General features: G+C 36.8%; 1 protein-coding gene across 4 annotated transcripts in view; it reads left to right on the forward strand.

The window, feature by feature from the left end:
- SLC26A7 (solute carrier family 26 member 7) overlaps positions 1–17,716 on the forward strand; it is a 255,412-nt gene that overhangs the window by 165,217 nt on the left and 72,479 nt on the right. For all 4 annotated transcript variants that reach the window (XM_058564573.1, XM_058564571.1, XM_058564575.1 and 1 more), the window contains one exon: positions 1,742–1,914. In XM_058564573.1, the coding sequence (XP_058420556.1) occupies positions 1,742–1,914 (173 nt within the window). The remainder of the gene's footprint in view (positions 1–1,741; positions 1,915–17,716) is intronic.

Raw genomic sequence — 17,716 nt, forward strand, 5'->3', positions numbered from 1 at the left:
TACAAATCATTTTAAGAGATTTAAAGACCAAAAGGCACACTTTACTCTCAGGAGAATGAGACTTTGAGAAATTCTGTTGCAACATATCTTGAAAAAATATGTTTTGTCAAGAACAGATTCTATGGTGAATGTTCCTTACTTGGTGTTGCCCATCATGGATGCCAGAAGCTTGTCTCTAATCATTAATATATTTGTTCCTTGATGTGCTCTTAATTTAGTACTTAATGATAAGGACAGTGATCATGATGGTTAATATTTACTGATGATTTATTGAGAATGACACAGCTCCCTATGAGGACTATATTCAGTTTGCTCCATGTGTTTATGTACTATCGACTCAATGGGACAGCAAAGAACATAGAATAACAGACCATAACAGAGCATTCTGATCCTACTTTTAGTAAGAATTATGTTTTTTAGGTGCTAACTATATGCCATATACAGTGTTATTTTAGTTAAGTCTCATAACAACCCCACTGGGTGAGGAATGCTAGCTGTTTATAGATAAAGAGATTAAGATGACAGTGCTGAGATTGAAGGTGAGGTTTATTGGAGGCTACAACTATGCTGTTCTGAGCCACAACACATACTGCCTCTCTTATCCAGTAAGACCAGACGGTTGTCTGTATTTGCTTTCCATTGAGACCTGTTTTTGTTTGACTCTCTTGCCCTGTGGAGCTGCATGTTTTTTGTTGAGATATCTACATCTGGCCACAGGCTGTTTTTCAAAGTCTCTTGTATGACCTGGAGCAAAGTAAGGTCTTTAAGTAATGAGTCAGGTGGAATGTTTGTGCAGTACCACTGTTTGTTTCTTTAAATTTGCTGAACCCACTCTGTGGGAACTGGCATTTCCCTGCCCATGTGGCTGCATTCTCAGACATGCTATGCCAAGATGAGAGGCATCAGAACTCTTGGCAGGGAGAGGAGAACACACTGAAAATGATTCTCCATTTGTGTGAGGCCGGCTCAATCCCTGGAAAATGCCTTTGAACCTTATCTAATTACAGTAGACAAAAACAGTAAGTTTAATCATTTTATAGGGCACAGCATGTTGTATTACGCTGTAATAAAGGTCTACTCTGCTTTGAGAGCACAGGGAGTAGAAAGATTAAACCTGGCCTCAAGGATCTGGAATGGATCCTTGTTGGGTATGGGATGTGAGCTAGACCTGGAAAGGCAAGAGTGTTTGCACAGGTAGATTGGAGGAGCAAGCATTTCAGGCAAAGAGCCTCAGATTCAGCAAAGAGCTCATATTTAGCCACTGACCCTGCTGAGGTCTTGATATATATCATCTCATTTATATTCCCCCCATTTCAACCCTGAAATATAGGTATTATTATCCCTATTTTATGGATGAAGCAATTTAGACTCAGAGTAATGTGCTTTTAAGTCATCTTAGTGATAAACGGAGGAGCTGGATTCAAATCCAGACCATGATCTTAATCGCTGCCCGGGGGACATTCTCTATGCAGGTCTGCAGAGAGTTGGGAAAATGTATGGCCTGGGAGGGAATAGCAGGTAGATGGTGACTGTGTGTTGGAGGAATATGTGTAATTGTAGGCAAGTGTCTGTTTATTCCATGGAGTGGAGTGAAGGGTGGAGGAGTAGGGGTGCAGAGGAGAGTGTTTTTGATAGATCTGTTTGGTTTTGCAATGTGGATTCAACTTTAATGGTGGAATCCAACAATTTTTATTGAGTCTGTTCCTAATAGAAGATTCCTCACCCCACCCTCTTCTTTTAGGCACCTTTGCCTTGACATCCTTAATATCAGCCAATGCAGTGGAACGGCTCGTCCCTCTGAGCAGCCAGAACCTCACCACACAGAGTAACACAAGTGTGCTGGGCTTGTCTGACTTTGAGATGCAGAGGATCGGTGTTGCTGCAGCCGTCTCCTTCTTGGGAGGTGTGATTCAGGTAAGTAGTACTGAGACTTGGGAGTATAGAAAGGACAAAGTGGCAAAGGAAAGGCAATTGGTACTTTATTTTTATTTGTGTTCATGGGTTTGTCTCTCTAGATAGATAAAGGGCAGATATGTTTTATCTTTATGGAAATACTGTCCGCTACGTAGAAGAGTTACTCTGTAAATTCTGGTTGAATAAATAAATTCAAACCAATAAATCGAAGTTACAGGGAAGCAATTTTTGACTTTTCAAGAATGAGCTTTCTAACCAATGTTTTACAACAGAGAATGGGCTTCTTATAAGGCAATGAGGTAGTCCTGATGTTCACACAGTGACCAGATCATCACTGTACGGGGTGTTAGAGGAGAAATTTCTGCAATGAGAGGGACGTGACTAGATTTCTGGGATCCTTCCCAATTTCCAGATTTTATGATTTTACGGCCTACGTCAGTAACGAATAGTATGTCATTTGTGCCACAGACTTGCTGGTGTGAGGTCTTGGGACTCAGATCTGTACCAGTCTTTGCCCCTTTCAGCATTAGGCATGTGTGTTTTTGCCAGGTCTGCTCTAGTCTGTCTATTTCTTCAAAATATTAGACTATGTAATTTGCTGTTTCTAATCAGTTGTCAAAATTAGATGACTCAGAAGTGAATATAAAATAAATGTAGACAAGTACTGACTATTAGACATGGATTGCCTTTTTGATAGCCATTTTGGCTTACTCCCTCATTTTAAACTGAATTATGTGTACATCAGCTTCCTGGGTGGCTGTTTTCTGGGTTGGTACAGGCTCTATTTTAACTGTAAATGACAAGAAGGGAGAAAAACAGTTGATGATTGCCAGGAATTGGAGGGTAGGAAGAAAATATGTGACCTGGAAGGAAGGAGACGTTAAAAGTCTTCGAGTTACATTGCCCTGTAGCTATGTGAAGAAGAAGAGAAGAATTAGGGATGTAAGATGAATAAGAGCTCAAGTCTTCACTGTTCCTTAGCAAACAGACCATCTGAGTGGCAGCTTTGCTTAGGAGACTACCAAACTAGAAGGCCAACAGGTGTTTTCTGTGGCTCATGTCTGTGCTTTCGTGAAATACAAACCAGTTGATGGTACCCTGTAACCTTTGCTATATGTTTTTAAACATGGATGATGTCAGCCTGTTCTGAGACTTGCACAGGGCAGGCTTAGTGGCCTTTTCCTCCTCACTTGGCCTGTGTGAGGCCCCCTCATGGACCTGCCATCTGTGTCCATCTCAGAAACAGTCAGCCAAATGAACTTGTGATTCAGATGTGGATATGTTGCCGTAGATTTGGTATAGGTTTTCTTTAATTTCTGTTCTATTAAAATAAAAATCTCTATGTTAACAAGGCAAAGATAATATCGCTGCTCCTTCTGGTCCCATTATTTTCCATTCATATATCTCTTAGAATTTATGATTTTTCCCAGGTTTGGACTTTCTCTTATTCTATAAAGAATAGAACAAGTAGTTTTAGGTGTGTATTAGTATTTTAAAAATCTAAGAGAATATATAATTAGTGATAAGACCCGGCAACCTTTGCTTAGGTCTCATTTTAACTGTTTTCCATAAGTTTGAAACAGTCACCAGGTATTTTGTTATTATCTAGCAAATTTGGATTAAGAATTTAAATGATAATAAAATATTAAAGTAAAAGCCAGGATTCTAAAACATAAAAATAAATGTTTCATTTCCCAGAACGAAATTCCCTAGAATCACAAGAGTAAAACAGGATATTATTAAAGATAGTAAAAATAATTTGGTTTTCATGGCCTTTTATTACATGTAAAATCTGATCCTGAGAGTTGCATGTTTTGTCTTAAGCTTCGTCAGACATCTGCTTCCCTTTGTTTTTAGCTCTGATCTTAGATATATGACCTGCATTTTAGCCAATTTTTAAGCAGATGGCTGGACTTTATTTAACCTCCACATTCATCTGTCCATTGTCAACCAGAACCCTTGGGTCTGCAGGATCTTTTGGATCCGGCTCCTCCGTCGTTTTTCCTTTTCTCCTTCAGATTTGAAATCCACTGACTATGAGGGCAGTGCCAAGGTTTCCAGCTTCTATGAACACACAGATGTTTGCCTTGTTTTATTTATTTTTTGTTTTGTTTTGCTTGTACATTATTCATTTTCAGATTTTTTTTTTTGTCCTCTGACAATGCAACTGATGGAATTATTTAAGTTAATAAGATTATATTGTTAAGGTGTTTGAAACAATCACATTCCATCTAGTTCACGGAGTGTATATCAGTTGCAAATGCTCTCAGCTGCAAGTGACAGAGACTCCGCTATAGAGGCCTACACTATACAGACTTTTATTGCTTCTTGTGCTACAACAGGTCATAGAAACAGGTCCTTAAGGGTTGTCAGTTTCCAACAGCCCATTCAATTGATGAACTGATCTGCTTTCTTATTAGATAATAAGGACTCTGACTTAGCACTTTTCCTTTTTTGCCATCTCTTCTGGTAATTTACAAATAAGTTTTTTTCCTAAGTAGCTTTTATATTTGTCTAACTTTATTCCCCCACACAACTTTTTCTCCACTTCTTAACTTATATCACTTAACATTGTTTTAGTGATTCTAGTGTGTCTCTAAAATTTTAACTTGTTTTATATTATTTTTAGAAGAAACTGACATAAAATGATAAAGATATAAGAATTAAATTAAGATGTATACTTTAGCAAACTGACTTCATAAAATTTCTGATTTTATTTTGCAAATTGCCTTTATTTTTGCCTTTCTTCCAACTTTCTGTACATCCATAATATTTTGGTTTGTTTTCTACATGAGGCATTATTTAGAACAGAAGTTTCTTGAGGTTGTTTATAGTATCTAATCCATTTTAAAGTCTTCATTACACTTAGCCTACTACTCTGCATGTAGTATTTCTTTAAAAAGTTGTTTAATTAAAAAATTATTAATTCAGAAATCTGAAAACCAAGAAATAGCAGGCATCAATGCCAAGTAATAATTTTGTGGTTTTAAAAAAATTGAGCCTGACATTTGTTGATTTTAATTATTACTATAAGAAGAGGGGACTATTAAAAAGGACTCACTCAGAGGGGCCAGCCCGGTGGCGCAAGCGGTTAAGTGCGCACCTTCCGCTGCGGCGGCCCGGGGTTCGCCGGTTCAGATCCCGGGTGCGCACTGACGCACCGCTTGTTAAGCCATGCTGTGGCGGCGTCCCATATAAAGTGTGTGGCGGCGTCCCATATAAAGTGGAGGAAGATGGGCATGGATGTTAGCCCAGGGCCAGTCTTCCTCAGCTAAAAAGAGGAGGATTGGCATTGGATGTTAGCTCAGGGCTGGTCCTCCTCACAAAAAAAAAAAAAAAAAAAAAAAAGGACTCACTCAGAGAACTGTCACTCTTCTCACCCCTCCCCCGCTATTTCCCCATCCTTTCCACCCTATTCTCACCCACGTCCTGGAGGTAACCTGTCTCCTTCATTTCTGCTTTATACTTCCTGTATTTATTTTTGCAAAATGAGAAGATACTTGTGTATTTTTTTTATTTGCCCTTCTTTCTTACTTGAAAGGTAGTATTCTTTTGTATTTTTCTTTCTTCGCTTAACAGTATATCCTGGAAATCATTCCAAGTGCTCATAAAAATATCCCTTATGCTTTTTTATTGCTGCATAGTACTCAATTGTGTGGATATACCATAGTTTATTCAACACATCTCTGATATTTGGGCATTTAGGTTGATTCCAATATTTTGTAATTGTAAACAGTGCTGCTGTGTTTGTATGTATGTATGTATGTATTTTCATATTGTTAGTGGTGTCTGTTCAAGGTGAATTCCTAGAAGATGATTGCTGGATCAAAAGGTTAGTGCGTATGTGGTTTTGTTAGAGATTGTCAAATTCCCTGCCAAAGCAGTCGTAGAAGTTTGCACTTCCACAGAAATGTATGAGAGTGCCCTCGGCCTCACCAACAGAATGTGTTGTCAGACTTGTTAATTTTAGCCAATCAGGGAGGTGAGAAATCATATTCAAGGGTACTTTGCATTTCTTAAATTGAGTGAGGTTTGACATCATTTTATACGCTTAAGACCATTTTCTGTTAGTTTTATGAATTGTCTGTTCATATATCTTTCCCATTTTTCTATCAGATTCTTGTCTCCTTAAATGTTACGAGTTCTTTATATATATTAGTCATTAGCCCTTTATCTGTAATATATGCCACAAATGTTTTCTTCTAATTTGGCAATTCTTCTTTGACTTTATTTTACTACGCAATTAAAAAAAATTCTATGTAGTCAAATTCATGAACTGTTTCTTTTATTGCCCCTGGATTTGAGTCATCATTAGAAAGCTTTTTGCTACACTGAGTTTACAGAGGAATTCACCACATTTTTTCTTGTTTAATTTATTCAATTATTTTCTATTTTATATACGTGTGTGTATATATTTTACATTTATATACATACTTACATTTATATAGGTATTTTAAATTTGGTCTCCTGATCAATGTGGAGTTTATTCTTATGTACAGTGTGAGCTATAGATCTAGTTTTATCATTTTCCAAGTGGCTGTGCAGTTGTGCCAGCAACATTTATTAAAACATTCATCTTTGCTTCCATGATTTAAGATGCTACCTTTATTAATTCCTTATTTATGTAGATGTAGCTCAGGACTTTCTATTCCATTCTACCGATCTGTACATCTATTCTTGTGACAGTAGCACTGTTTTAATTATGGAGACTTATAGCATGGTTTAATATCTGGTAGGACTAGTCCACCTGTGTAGTTTTTATTTTTTAGTGTGTTCCTGGCTATTCCTGTATGTTTGTTTTGTTAATGAACTTTAGCTTCAACTTGTCTAGCTCCATCAAAAAAAGCATGTTGATATTTTTCTTGGGATTGTGTTAAATTGACATCTTTATGATGTTGAGTTGTCCTATCCAAGAAGAGAGATGCCTTTCCTTTTGTTTAAGTCTAGTTTTGTGTCTTTCAGGAGTGTTTCCTCTTACGGGTTTTGCACATTTTTGTCAAGTTTATTCCTAAGTATTTAATCATCTTTGTTGCTATTATAAATGGGGCTTCCTTTACCATCACGTGTTCTACCTGGTGATTGTTTGGGTCTCTGAAAGCTGTCAATTTTTGCATGTTAATTATATATCCTGATACCTTATTGAGTTCATTATTTAAATTCATTATATTGTTCATTGGTTCTCTAGAGATTTTTACCTCTTTACAAATAAATATAACTTGTGATGCCTATTGTCCAATTGGTGATACCTCTATTATAATGTTAAATAATAGTGGAAACAGTGGTCATTCTTGTTTTTTCTTGCACTTACTCAAAATGCCGTTAGTGTCTCCATTAATGTGCTGGCCTTAAGAATAAAGTATATATTTTATCATGTTAAGAAATTATGTATTGCTGTCTATTTTGTGTTTTTAATTGAAATTAAGAAGAGTGTTGAATATTCCTATGGGCTTTTTCAGCATCTATAGAAATAATCATATGATTTTTTTTCTTTTAAATCTATTATACGGTATATTACATTAATGGATTTCCTAATATTGAGCCAACTTTAAATTGCTCAAAGAAATCCCACTTGGTCATGGTATATTTTATTCTTAATGTGGTTTAGATTCTGTTTATTAATTTTTTATTTGGTACTTTTGCATCATTTTCTTCAGTGGTATTGGGCTGTAGTTTTCTTTTATGTGCTGTCTTTATCAGATCTAGTTAGCAATGTTTTACATTCTTCTTGATGTTCTTTTCCTATGCTCTTAAGCAATGTATAGCAATTTTGGAGCATCTAGTCTTTGAAGGTTTTGTAGAATCCTCCTTTAAAGAATTTCCCATTGAAATCATGTTTCCTGGTGCTCTTTTTTGGGATAATTTCTTGATAATGTTTTTTATTTTTCCTACAAAAATTAGTCAGCTTAATCATTCTATCTCTAATATGGTAAATTTGGCATTCTGAATTTCCCTAGAAAATTATCCTTTTTATCTAGCTTTTCCAATTTATTTGTATGTAGGTCTTTAAAGTAATCTATTATGATTTTTAAACAATTTCTTGTTTTAATATTTTTCCCCTTTGACATTTTCTATTTTTGTATTTGTGCTTTTTTCCTTTTTTCTTGATCAAGTTAGCTAGTGGTTTGTCTATTTTGTTAATTCTTTTTTTTTAAAAAAAAGAATTTTGAAATAGTAGGTCTACTTTTTTTCTATTCCTACTTCTGCTTCCTCCTTTTGCTATGTGAGTTTCTTTTTTTTCTTTTTAGTTTATTTGTTTTTTCTAGTTTTTGGAGCTTGGAATTCAATTCATTTATTATAACTTTTTCATTTTTTATTGAAAAAAGCATTTAGTGCTATGAATTTTCCTATGCTCATTGCTTGAAATGTATTCTGTAGATTCTGATACTGTTTTACTATCAAATAGAGTTTCACTATTTTTTAGAAATTCTGTGATTGCAGTGTGTATTTCTCCCTTTACCGAGTAATTGTTTAGGAAAAACGTTTAAATTTTCAAATGAATGGGCCTTTTTGCTTTTCGATTTTGTCAAAATTTCTAGTGTTATTGCACTGTGGTCAGAGAATGCTGTTTGTAATATTTCTGCATTATCTAATTTACTAACATTTTCATTGTGACCTAATATATGATCAATTTCTGTGAATGTTTCGTGAGCACTTGGGGAAAAAAAGATATACTCTCTTAATGTGTGGTTATAAGTACTACCTTATTGATTATGCTGTTAAGTCTTCAATATTCTTATTCATTTTTTTGTCTACTTGATCTTTCTTGCCCTGAAAATGGTGCATTCATTACTGTAGGCTGCCTTCACCAGAATAAACAGACTTTGCCTTGTAGTGATTTGATTACCTTTTTGGTAAGCCGTATATGTGTGCATCATAAACATAAATGCATTCAAATGTCTTTCATTCATTGTCATGCAGGCAAAATAAATTATTCCTATCTCTCTTTTTCCTTACCATTTCTTTTATATTGCTAGTATGAAGTGCACTTATGCAGCCACAGTAATGTAATGTGATAGGTTTCTGTGTTGTAGATTAGATTATGGGCCCTTTAAAAACAGCTTTATTGAGGTATAATTGCCATACATAAATTCCACATATTTAGAGTACACAACTTGATAAGTTTTGACATATGCATATACCCATGAGGCCACCACCACAATCAAGACAGTGAAGACACCCATCACTCCCCCAACTTTCCCTGGACCATTTGTAGTCCCTCCTCTTGGTCCTTCAGGCACTCTCCACCCCCATCAACCACTAACCACTGTGGATTAGTTTGCATTTTCTAGAGTTTTATAAAAATGGATTCATTGTACTATTTTTTTTTTGTCTGGTTTCTTTCCCTCTGCATAACTTCACTGTTGTTGATTTTCTAGGTTTATTGTAATGATTTTATAACATAGTAGGAACCCCTGTGATTAGAACTCATGCAGTATCTGATTGTTACTGGAACGACTGGTCCAGGAATCTTTTTGTTTCTATTTTTTACCATCTATTTCTAAGGTATATTAAGTGTCTCATTTCTCTTTTCTGCCCTAGATGAAAGTCTTTTTGATGTAACTGATGCAATTTTGTGCTATTAGCTTCACTTTTCAAAAAAAAAGAAAAAAGGAAAGTTTTCTAGCCAAAAAACAGTAGCAGCCAAGAGAGGAATTGCTTGCTCACTCACAGCAATGAGGTGTTAATTCCAAGGCAAGGTGGAACCATTTAAAATGCCAGTATTAATAAGCATTTCTGTTAGGGAAACAAACACTCAATAAAAGTTAAGGCACTTTTAAAACTATTGTTCTCTTCTCCCTGTAGCTTTTATTATTCTCCATGATGTGCGCTTTGCCCATTCCCTTTTCCAAGAACTGAGAGGGGTCTGGGTTGTCAGCTGCCCATTTACCTCTGGAAGTTTTCCCAAGCTCCACTTTTCTGAAGCAACCATAGGACAAGATTTCTGACCTAGAGGACATGGTGATATACGGCTCCTTTGTTTGACAGTTGCACAAGTATGGCGTGACACAGGTGGAAGTGTGTAGTGACAGAGCCTAGTGTTATTGTACTGATGCATTCTAGAAACACACAGTCTTACGTCTTCAAGGATGATAAAAACCAACTGCAGACCTAAGTAGGAGATTCTCCATTTACTTTTGGTTTTGTACTAAACATTTTTTTGAGTATATTAAATAAGAGGATCATGAATATAGAAAGGATTTAAGATGTAAACTAGTTCAACCTGCCCATTCAACACATCATACTTACTCATTCCAGAAAAATCATTGACTTCATTCGTTTATAATGCAGGAGGAGGACAATCTAAATCTCTTTTGATGATACTTCGCTATTTCACAGCCATTATAGTCAGGAAGTCATTACTCTGTTTAATCTAAATCTTTCCAGCTGTGTTTGTACCTGGTGAAGCTAAGAAGTAATAAACAATAAAATTAACATTATAATATTCTTAAAATAATAAAAATGAAAATTTCTCAATAAAAACAATGATAATATTTATTATCCTACTATCTGCCAAGCTCTGTTCTAAGCTTACTGCATGTATTCACATATTCAATTTCCACCACCATTTTATGAAATAAGTAATATTATTCTTCCCATTATACAGATACTGAAAGGTAAAGTGACATTTTAAAAATCTCATAATTAGGAATTGGCTGAGTATGAGTTGGACTTCAGTATATGTTCTCTTAGCCACCATGATACATAGCTTTCTAAAGTAATTCTGAGAAAGAAAGCAAGGAAACTCAATCCAGTAACTTCTAGGGCCAGGCATTGTGTTAGTTCTTTTCCACATTTTACCTCCTTCACAGTAGCAGCAGCCTGTGCGAGGCATGACTTGCGTGGTAGGGAGATGACCTTGGCTGCACAACTGTGTGCCTGCCACTCTTGAGGACTTCAAGCCCTTTCCCATGCCACTTGTATGACTCCTCCTTGTCCTTCAAGGCTCAGCTCAAGTGTAATCATCTCAGAGAAACCTTCTCTGACATCTCTGGACATGGTCATAAGTGACTCCTCTCACGGCCTTCCATAAGACATTGCTCATGACTTACAGGACTTCTCAATCTACCAGGAGATATTTTTCACATTTTTACCTCCCTTTCTGGACTGTGAGTCTCTACAGAACAGAGACTGTTTATCTCTATAATTCCAAAAGGCCAGTAAAATGTTAGTGGTATCACTTTGTTAAATGACCAAAATTAAATTGAGGTGAGTTTTTTTTTACCTTTTCTAATTTACCATTTTTTCCCTCCATTTCCCACCAGAAGATAGAGAATGTGTCTATATCTGTTTAAATTGTAAGAGTTTTTAATGAAAAAGGAGTAAGAAAATTGTATTATAATTTTCTAATTTGGTCAGAGATTTTGTCGGATCCATCCAGCTCAAATGTGGAGACCTAGTCAATGAAATCTCCCACCTCTTTCCACAACTGTCCCCCAGCCCTACCTGATAAAAACTAAAAATACAACCACTCCTAAACTCGCCACTCCTGTGTATCTTTTAACAGTTTCATGATCCAAACATCCCATTTTACAACTTTGTTGTTTTCTTTGGCTGGACGGGAAGGAAGGCAGAAGAGTCAAATCATTGTCCATCCCTAGCAGTTCTGATTCTCACTGCCTCTTGCCTTAGAGGCTATTTTCTTCTAGAATAGTCTGAAAACTTAAAATATTATAGTGCCCCCTTCAACCATGTAATTCCAAATAAAAATAGTTCTTAAGCCCAGTGAATTTCTGATATATTCCACAATAAAAAAATCAAATAAAAAATAAACTGTGTTTGTTTCCTAAGCATGCGATTGGTTTGCCTCCTAGATAGTCCAACCCTTGGCTCAACTTTGTTCTCTGTTCCTGCTGTGTCCAGTTTAGGTGCTTCTCTCATTTTTCCTTGAGCTACTCCTCTTATACTAACCTTTTAAACTGCTGGTTGTTGCACAATCTATCATCAAATTAATTCTACCAAAGCACAGCTCTGATTTTTGAGCTGGTGTACAGTATACTTCTTGGCAAAATTAGGTGATCAATAAATGTATGGAAAAGTGATGTCACTCACTCCTGCAAAACTCCCTTGTCAGTACTTTCTAGGTGCCCCGTATTCTGACTTCAGAATGTCTTGCTTTATTTTCTATTACTCCTTTTGGCTGGTTGTCCTCCTTCTAAACTAGCAACTCCGTACCCTCTGAACGTAACCCGTGCTGTCCTGCTTTATACTCGTATTCTTCCCTCTTTCTGGAATGCTTTCTAATAACTTCTGTCTCTTGGATTCCTCCTTAAGTGTCAAGGTGAAATTTTCCTCCTATCGAGCAGTAGCCCCTTCTCCCTCTGAAATCTAGTGGCACATTTTCTATTCCTCTCTTTTATATGTGTGCACACTTGTCTTGGTGTGGTTATTTGCACACAGGCCATACCTCTGAAACCAACTGTCTGTAGCTCTTGCCAGAATCCCTCTTTTCCCCTGTGCCATGTATGCAGAACTCAGGAATTCATCATGCACAATACACACAATAGGGAGAAAATTAGGCTTACCTGAAGATTCTATGGGAGAGGTGAAGGAGGTTTTCTTTTTCCTTTCCTTTTTTAACAAACTATGTGTTTTAGAATAATTTAGATTTGCAGTAAAGTTGCAATGATAGTACACAGAGTTGTCACATACCCCACCCGCCCATACTTTCCCTTATTATTAACAGCTTGCATTGATATGATGTATTAGTTACAATTAATGAACCAGATTGATACATTGCTATTAACTAAAGTCCAAATTTTATATTCAGATTTCCTTAATTTTTACCTAATGTCCTTTTTCTGTCCCAGGATTCCATCCAGTATGCCACACTACATTTAGTTGTCCTATCTCTCCTTAGGCTCCTCTTAACTGTGAAAATGTCTGAGACTTTCTTGATTTCAATGATCTTGAGACAGTTTTGAGGACTACTGGTCAGTATTTTGTAGAATGTTCCTCAATTGGGATTTGTCTGATGTTTTTCTCATGATTAGACTGGGGTTATTGGTTTTTAGGAGGAAGACAAGAGAGAGAGAGTGACATTGTTGTCACATCATATAAAGAGTATAGACTGTCAACATAACTTATCACTCTTGATGTTAACCTTGATGACCTGGCTGAACTAGTGTTTATCAGGTGTATCCAATGTAAAGTTACTCTATTTTCCCCCTTTTTATACTGTATTCTTTGGGAAGAAGTCAATATACACAGGCTACACTTAAAAGATGGGAGTTATGTTAAGTAAGAAGTTAAGATAAGGAGTGGGGAGTATCTACATAAATTGTTGGAATTCTTCTGCACAGGAGATTTTCCAACTCTCCCATTTTAAAAATTTAGTCAATCATTTATATCAGTATGGTCTCAGGATATTTATGTTATCATTTGGGTTATAATCCAATACTAATTTATTTATGTTGTTCCTCAAATTGTTCTCGCTTTGGGCATTGGGAGCTCTTTTAGCTGGCTCCTGTGTCCTTCCTTGCCATATCCCCATTTATTTATTTATCTATTTCTTTGTTTATTTTTAGAGTACTTCCTTACTTTCTGGCACTACAAGATGATCCAGGCTCATAGTGTATATTTCCTGCCCTGGTCCTAGAATCAGCCATTTTTCTAAAGAACCCTGGTTCCTTTTATTGGAGAATGGTATCAGAGATCGATATCTGGGTGCTAGGTGCGCTGATTGCTACTGGGGTGTTGTTGCTTCTAGGCCATTTCAGTGGATAGAGCAAGGAAATATGTGTGTGTATATTAACCCATGTATGTAAACATATTTATATATATTTCTATATGTATCTATCTATATTAAACTAAATGTGAGTTCTTACTGATGTCTCCAACTCTAGTCCCTTACCACATTGATCATTCTAGCCTTTTCCCTTGCTTGTCTGTAACTTCTCTAATAGTGAGAAACCCGGCTCCCATCATCCGCCATCAATTTACTTAATTTTTCTTTTTTTTTTCTTTTTTTAATTTTTTTCCCCCAAAGCCCCGGTAGATAGTTGTATGTCATAGATGCACATCCTTCTAGTTGCTGTACATGGGACACGGCCTCAGCATGGCCGGAGAAGCGGTGCCTCGGTGCACGCCTGGGATCTGAACCCGGGCTGCCAGCAGCGGAGCGCGCGCACTTAACCGCTAAGCCACGGGGCTGGCCCTACTTAGTTTTTCAATTCCAATATATATGTATAGTGGTTTTAGAATTGTTAAATCCTATCCCCATGGGAAATAATTTCATCAACTAGAGGACAGTGTTTCTTTTTTGCCTTTGGTTTTACAGACTTTACCTGTTTCCCAAGTTATTCACATGAGCGCATTTTTTTTGCCACCCCTTTCGCTGAGGTTGTTTGGTACATTGAGCTCGTCTGAAAAGTCTGTATATTATATGATTCCATTTAAATGACACTCTGAAAAAGGCAAAACTTGTAGAGATAGTAAGCACAGCAGTGATTGTCAGTTAGATTTCTTGTCACATCTGCATTCCATTCTGGGATCTTCTGACCTCCAAATGATTTTTTTTTTAAATTTGCATACATTAAGGTTCACTCTTGTGCTGTAAAATCTATGGGTGTTGACAGATGCTTAGTGTCCTATATTCACTATTATAGTATCATACAGAATAGTGTCACCATCATACGAAGTTCCCTATATTTCACCTATTAGACATTCTCCCACTCCAAAGCTTCTGGCAACTACTGATCTGCTTACTGTCTCTGTAGTTTTGCCTTTTCTAGAATGTCATATAAATGGAATCATGCAGTATGTAGCTTTTTCAGATTGTCTTCGTTCACTTACAGTATTCATTTAAGATTCATCCATGTCTTTGCATGACTTGATAGCTCATTCCTTTTTACCACTGAATAGTATGGAGCGGGGTTTTGTGTTCTGAATTCCACAGCACACAACTGCATAGATATCCATTTGACATTTTTTTCTCTCAAGTCCTCTGGTCACACAGAGGCTTTTTCTGCCATATCCCTGTGCAGCACTCAGTTGTTCTCCTATAGTCATGAGCAGTTTAGCTCTTTTGCCTAAACCTGCGTACCTGCTCAGGAAAGAACACAGGGCTCTTAGTGTTTTAGCTCCCACCCAAACAGCTTCTCAGACTTGACCTTCCTAGTAACACCTACGCTACAGTTCTTTATGCTCCTGGTTAACATGTCCCCCTCCCCTGGCCCCCGCCAACAACATCATTTCCCCTCTCTTTATATGGTCTTTTAAAGTATGAACTGTATCTTTATCTCTTTATTCTGCATCAGTGCTGTGCCTGGCCCCTAGTAGGTATTCAGTAATTATTCATTGAACAGACAAATAAGTGATTTGGTACAAGGTGAGAGCCAGATTACAGACAAACTGATGAAACCCGAAATGCACGCTGCAGTCCATCCACTCAAGGAGTAGAGTTGTTTGCTGTGCCCTCTTTTCTTTGTTCACTATTTGAAGGCCACTTGCAAAAAATGGCCTGAAATCTGAGATACATTCAATTTATATAGAACACATGGTGTTTACAGAAGCATTACCAAATTGTATCATGCTGTGAACCTTGATAATGTGTGTCAGAGGTTTTCAGCGTTAGCCCAGAACATCAGCATTTTACTACAAAAAGCTGAAATACCTTGTATGAAATTTCTCATAAAATGTTACATGGCCAAATTTTGGGAGTTGGCTAGGCAGATTAGAATTATTATCATCCACATTATTAGTAAAAGGAGCTGATGTGGCTGTTTATTAAGTCATTAGCTTACAAAATCCTTAACATTGGTATATAATTTAAATACTGGGCCTCCAAGCAAAATATTCTAGAAGGACTTTCATTCCACATACTTTAGGTTCCAGGGTAAGCTTGGAAACCACAGTTCCATCTGTGGGCGCCTCTTCTAGAACCTGTGTTGCACAGGTACTTGCTGCCTCAGACTGTACATCAGCCTCTGTACGCTAGGTCCCTAATTTCCACGTGAATAAGCGATTGAGGTTTGAGTGGTAGGAAAAGGGGAGTTCTTAAATTTCTCCTTCTCTCTTTCTCTCTTCCTCCTCCCTCTCTCCTCCTCTTCTTTCTCTTTCTTTTTCTTAAAGTATCTGCCATTGTCTTGGGTTATGGAGAATGTTGTCACCCAGAAAAGAGGAATTTTGCTTCAGTTAAATCTCACATGTTTGCAGTCATCCTTCACATACCCAGTGATTTGTATCAGAAATGATGTCTTAAGAGGCTTGTTGACCTTTCAGAGTCAAGAATTCTCCATTTTAGGGACTTATCCCTTGTTGGGAAGATTTTTTAAAAGCATAAAAATGTATGCAAGTAGAATATTACAAAAATATCTTTGGATAAGTTTTAAAGGAAGATGTTCCATCTTTTCTGGTTTCTCTTGTAAGGGAGGTACACATATTTTCCACGTTTGAAATGGCTGAACTCTTTTTATATCTTGTACTTTTTCTGAACCTTCCATTTGTAACATTCAAGTTGTGAAAATGACGAGGTAGCTGCTATTATACGACAGTGATTTAGCTGGAGTGGTTGGTGAATCACTCCAGGTTAGGTGACTTTTGTTTCTGAGGCATGACAAATCATTAACCTCTCTAAGTGGGTGCTGGAATTTAGGAAACAAATGAAAAACAGAAGGTAAAATGGATATGGTGTGAACAAGGCCTCCCACAAGAATTTGCTTCTCAAAATAAATGAAGATTGCTTGGCGTACAGGTAAGAACTTTCCAGCATTCCATGTATGCATAAAATTCTGTATATGCAAAGTTTCACAATTTCAAAGACTTGGATTGCTTGTATGCTGCATTTAGTGGAAATGAAAATCCAACTCTCTAGTGTTCATCTTACCCCAGTAATATGCTAATTTCATCCTCATGGCCTATAAGAGTTAACGTCATAAATTGGAACTAACTTACTAGTAGAGAGATGCTTGGGAAAAATTGGTTCACTGTTTTTCTTAATTGATTGTGTTTTCAGGATGAAAACCAAGATAGTGGGAATAAGAGTTGCCAAGAAGAGCAGTGTGTTTCGCTTGTACCTACACTATTGATTGATTGGGTGTTTCCCTCAGGACATTCTATTTTGAAAAGCTGACACACAGCTTCTGAAACAGTGTTAGCAGTAAAGGCTGCTACTTTGGCTTCCCATGTTAACAGAAACAGATTGCCCGATTTCTACATTGGCAATCTGTATATTTTTCTGTATTGCATATTAGATAAAAGGGGGCTGCTAATTCACAAATCATTCAGATATATTTCTTTCTGCGCTGATAAATTCTTCCAAGTTTTCCAGAGTTGGAAAATGTGGTGTGGCCCTTTCTATATTTTCAAAACTGGTGACTGGTTTCCATACTAGGTAAACATGTGTAACTCCTCATGATATTCCTGTTGCATCACATGTTGCACATTTACAGGTTTCATAGCTCTTTCATATATTATTTCACATTTACTTTACAGTAGTTCTACAAGATAGATAGCACAGACATCGCTCTAATGATTTATAGATGATGATGAGGCTTGGAAAATTTCAGTAGGTTTTCTATAGTCACAAAGCTAGGATGTGGTGGAGCCAGGATCAGAACTTTGGTTTTCAGATTTGAGCCCAGGAAACTCCACAAGCTCAGAGCATTATTGCTTTTGGCCAAGAGTATTGCAGTATGATAGAGATTATATATGTTGCAATTTATGCTCTGGTAGTACCAGATGGCACTTTATACTTCCCATTTTTATCACTGTGACCTCTTGATAGAAGGAGATCTCATTGCCATTCTTTCCTCTGATTTCTTTAAGAATTATTCTTATTTTCCAACAAGAATTTTAAGACCTG

Source organism: Diceros bicornis, chromosome 21 (genome assembly GCF_020826845.1).
Source record: "Diceros bicornis minor isolate mBicDic1 chromosome 21, mDicBic1.mat.cur, whole genome shotgun sequence".
Lineage (NCBI taxonomy): Eukaryota > Metazoa > Chordata > Mammalia > Perissodactyla > Rhinocerotidae > Diceros > Diceros bicornis.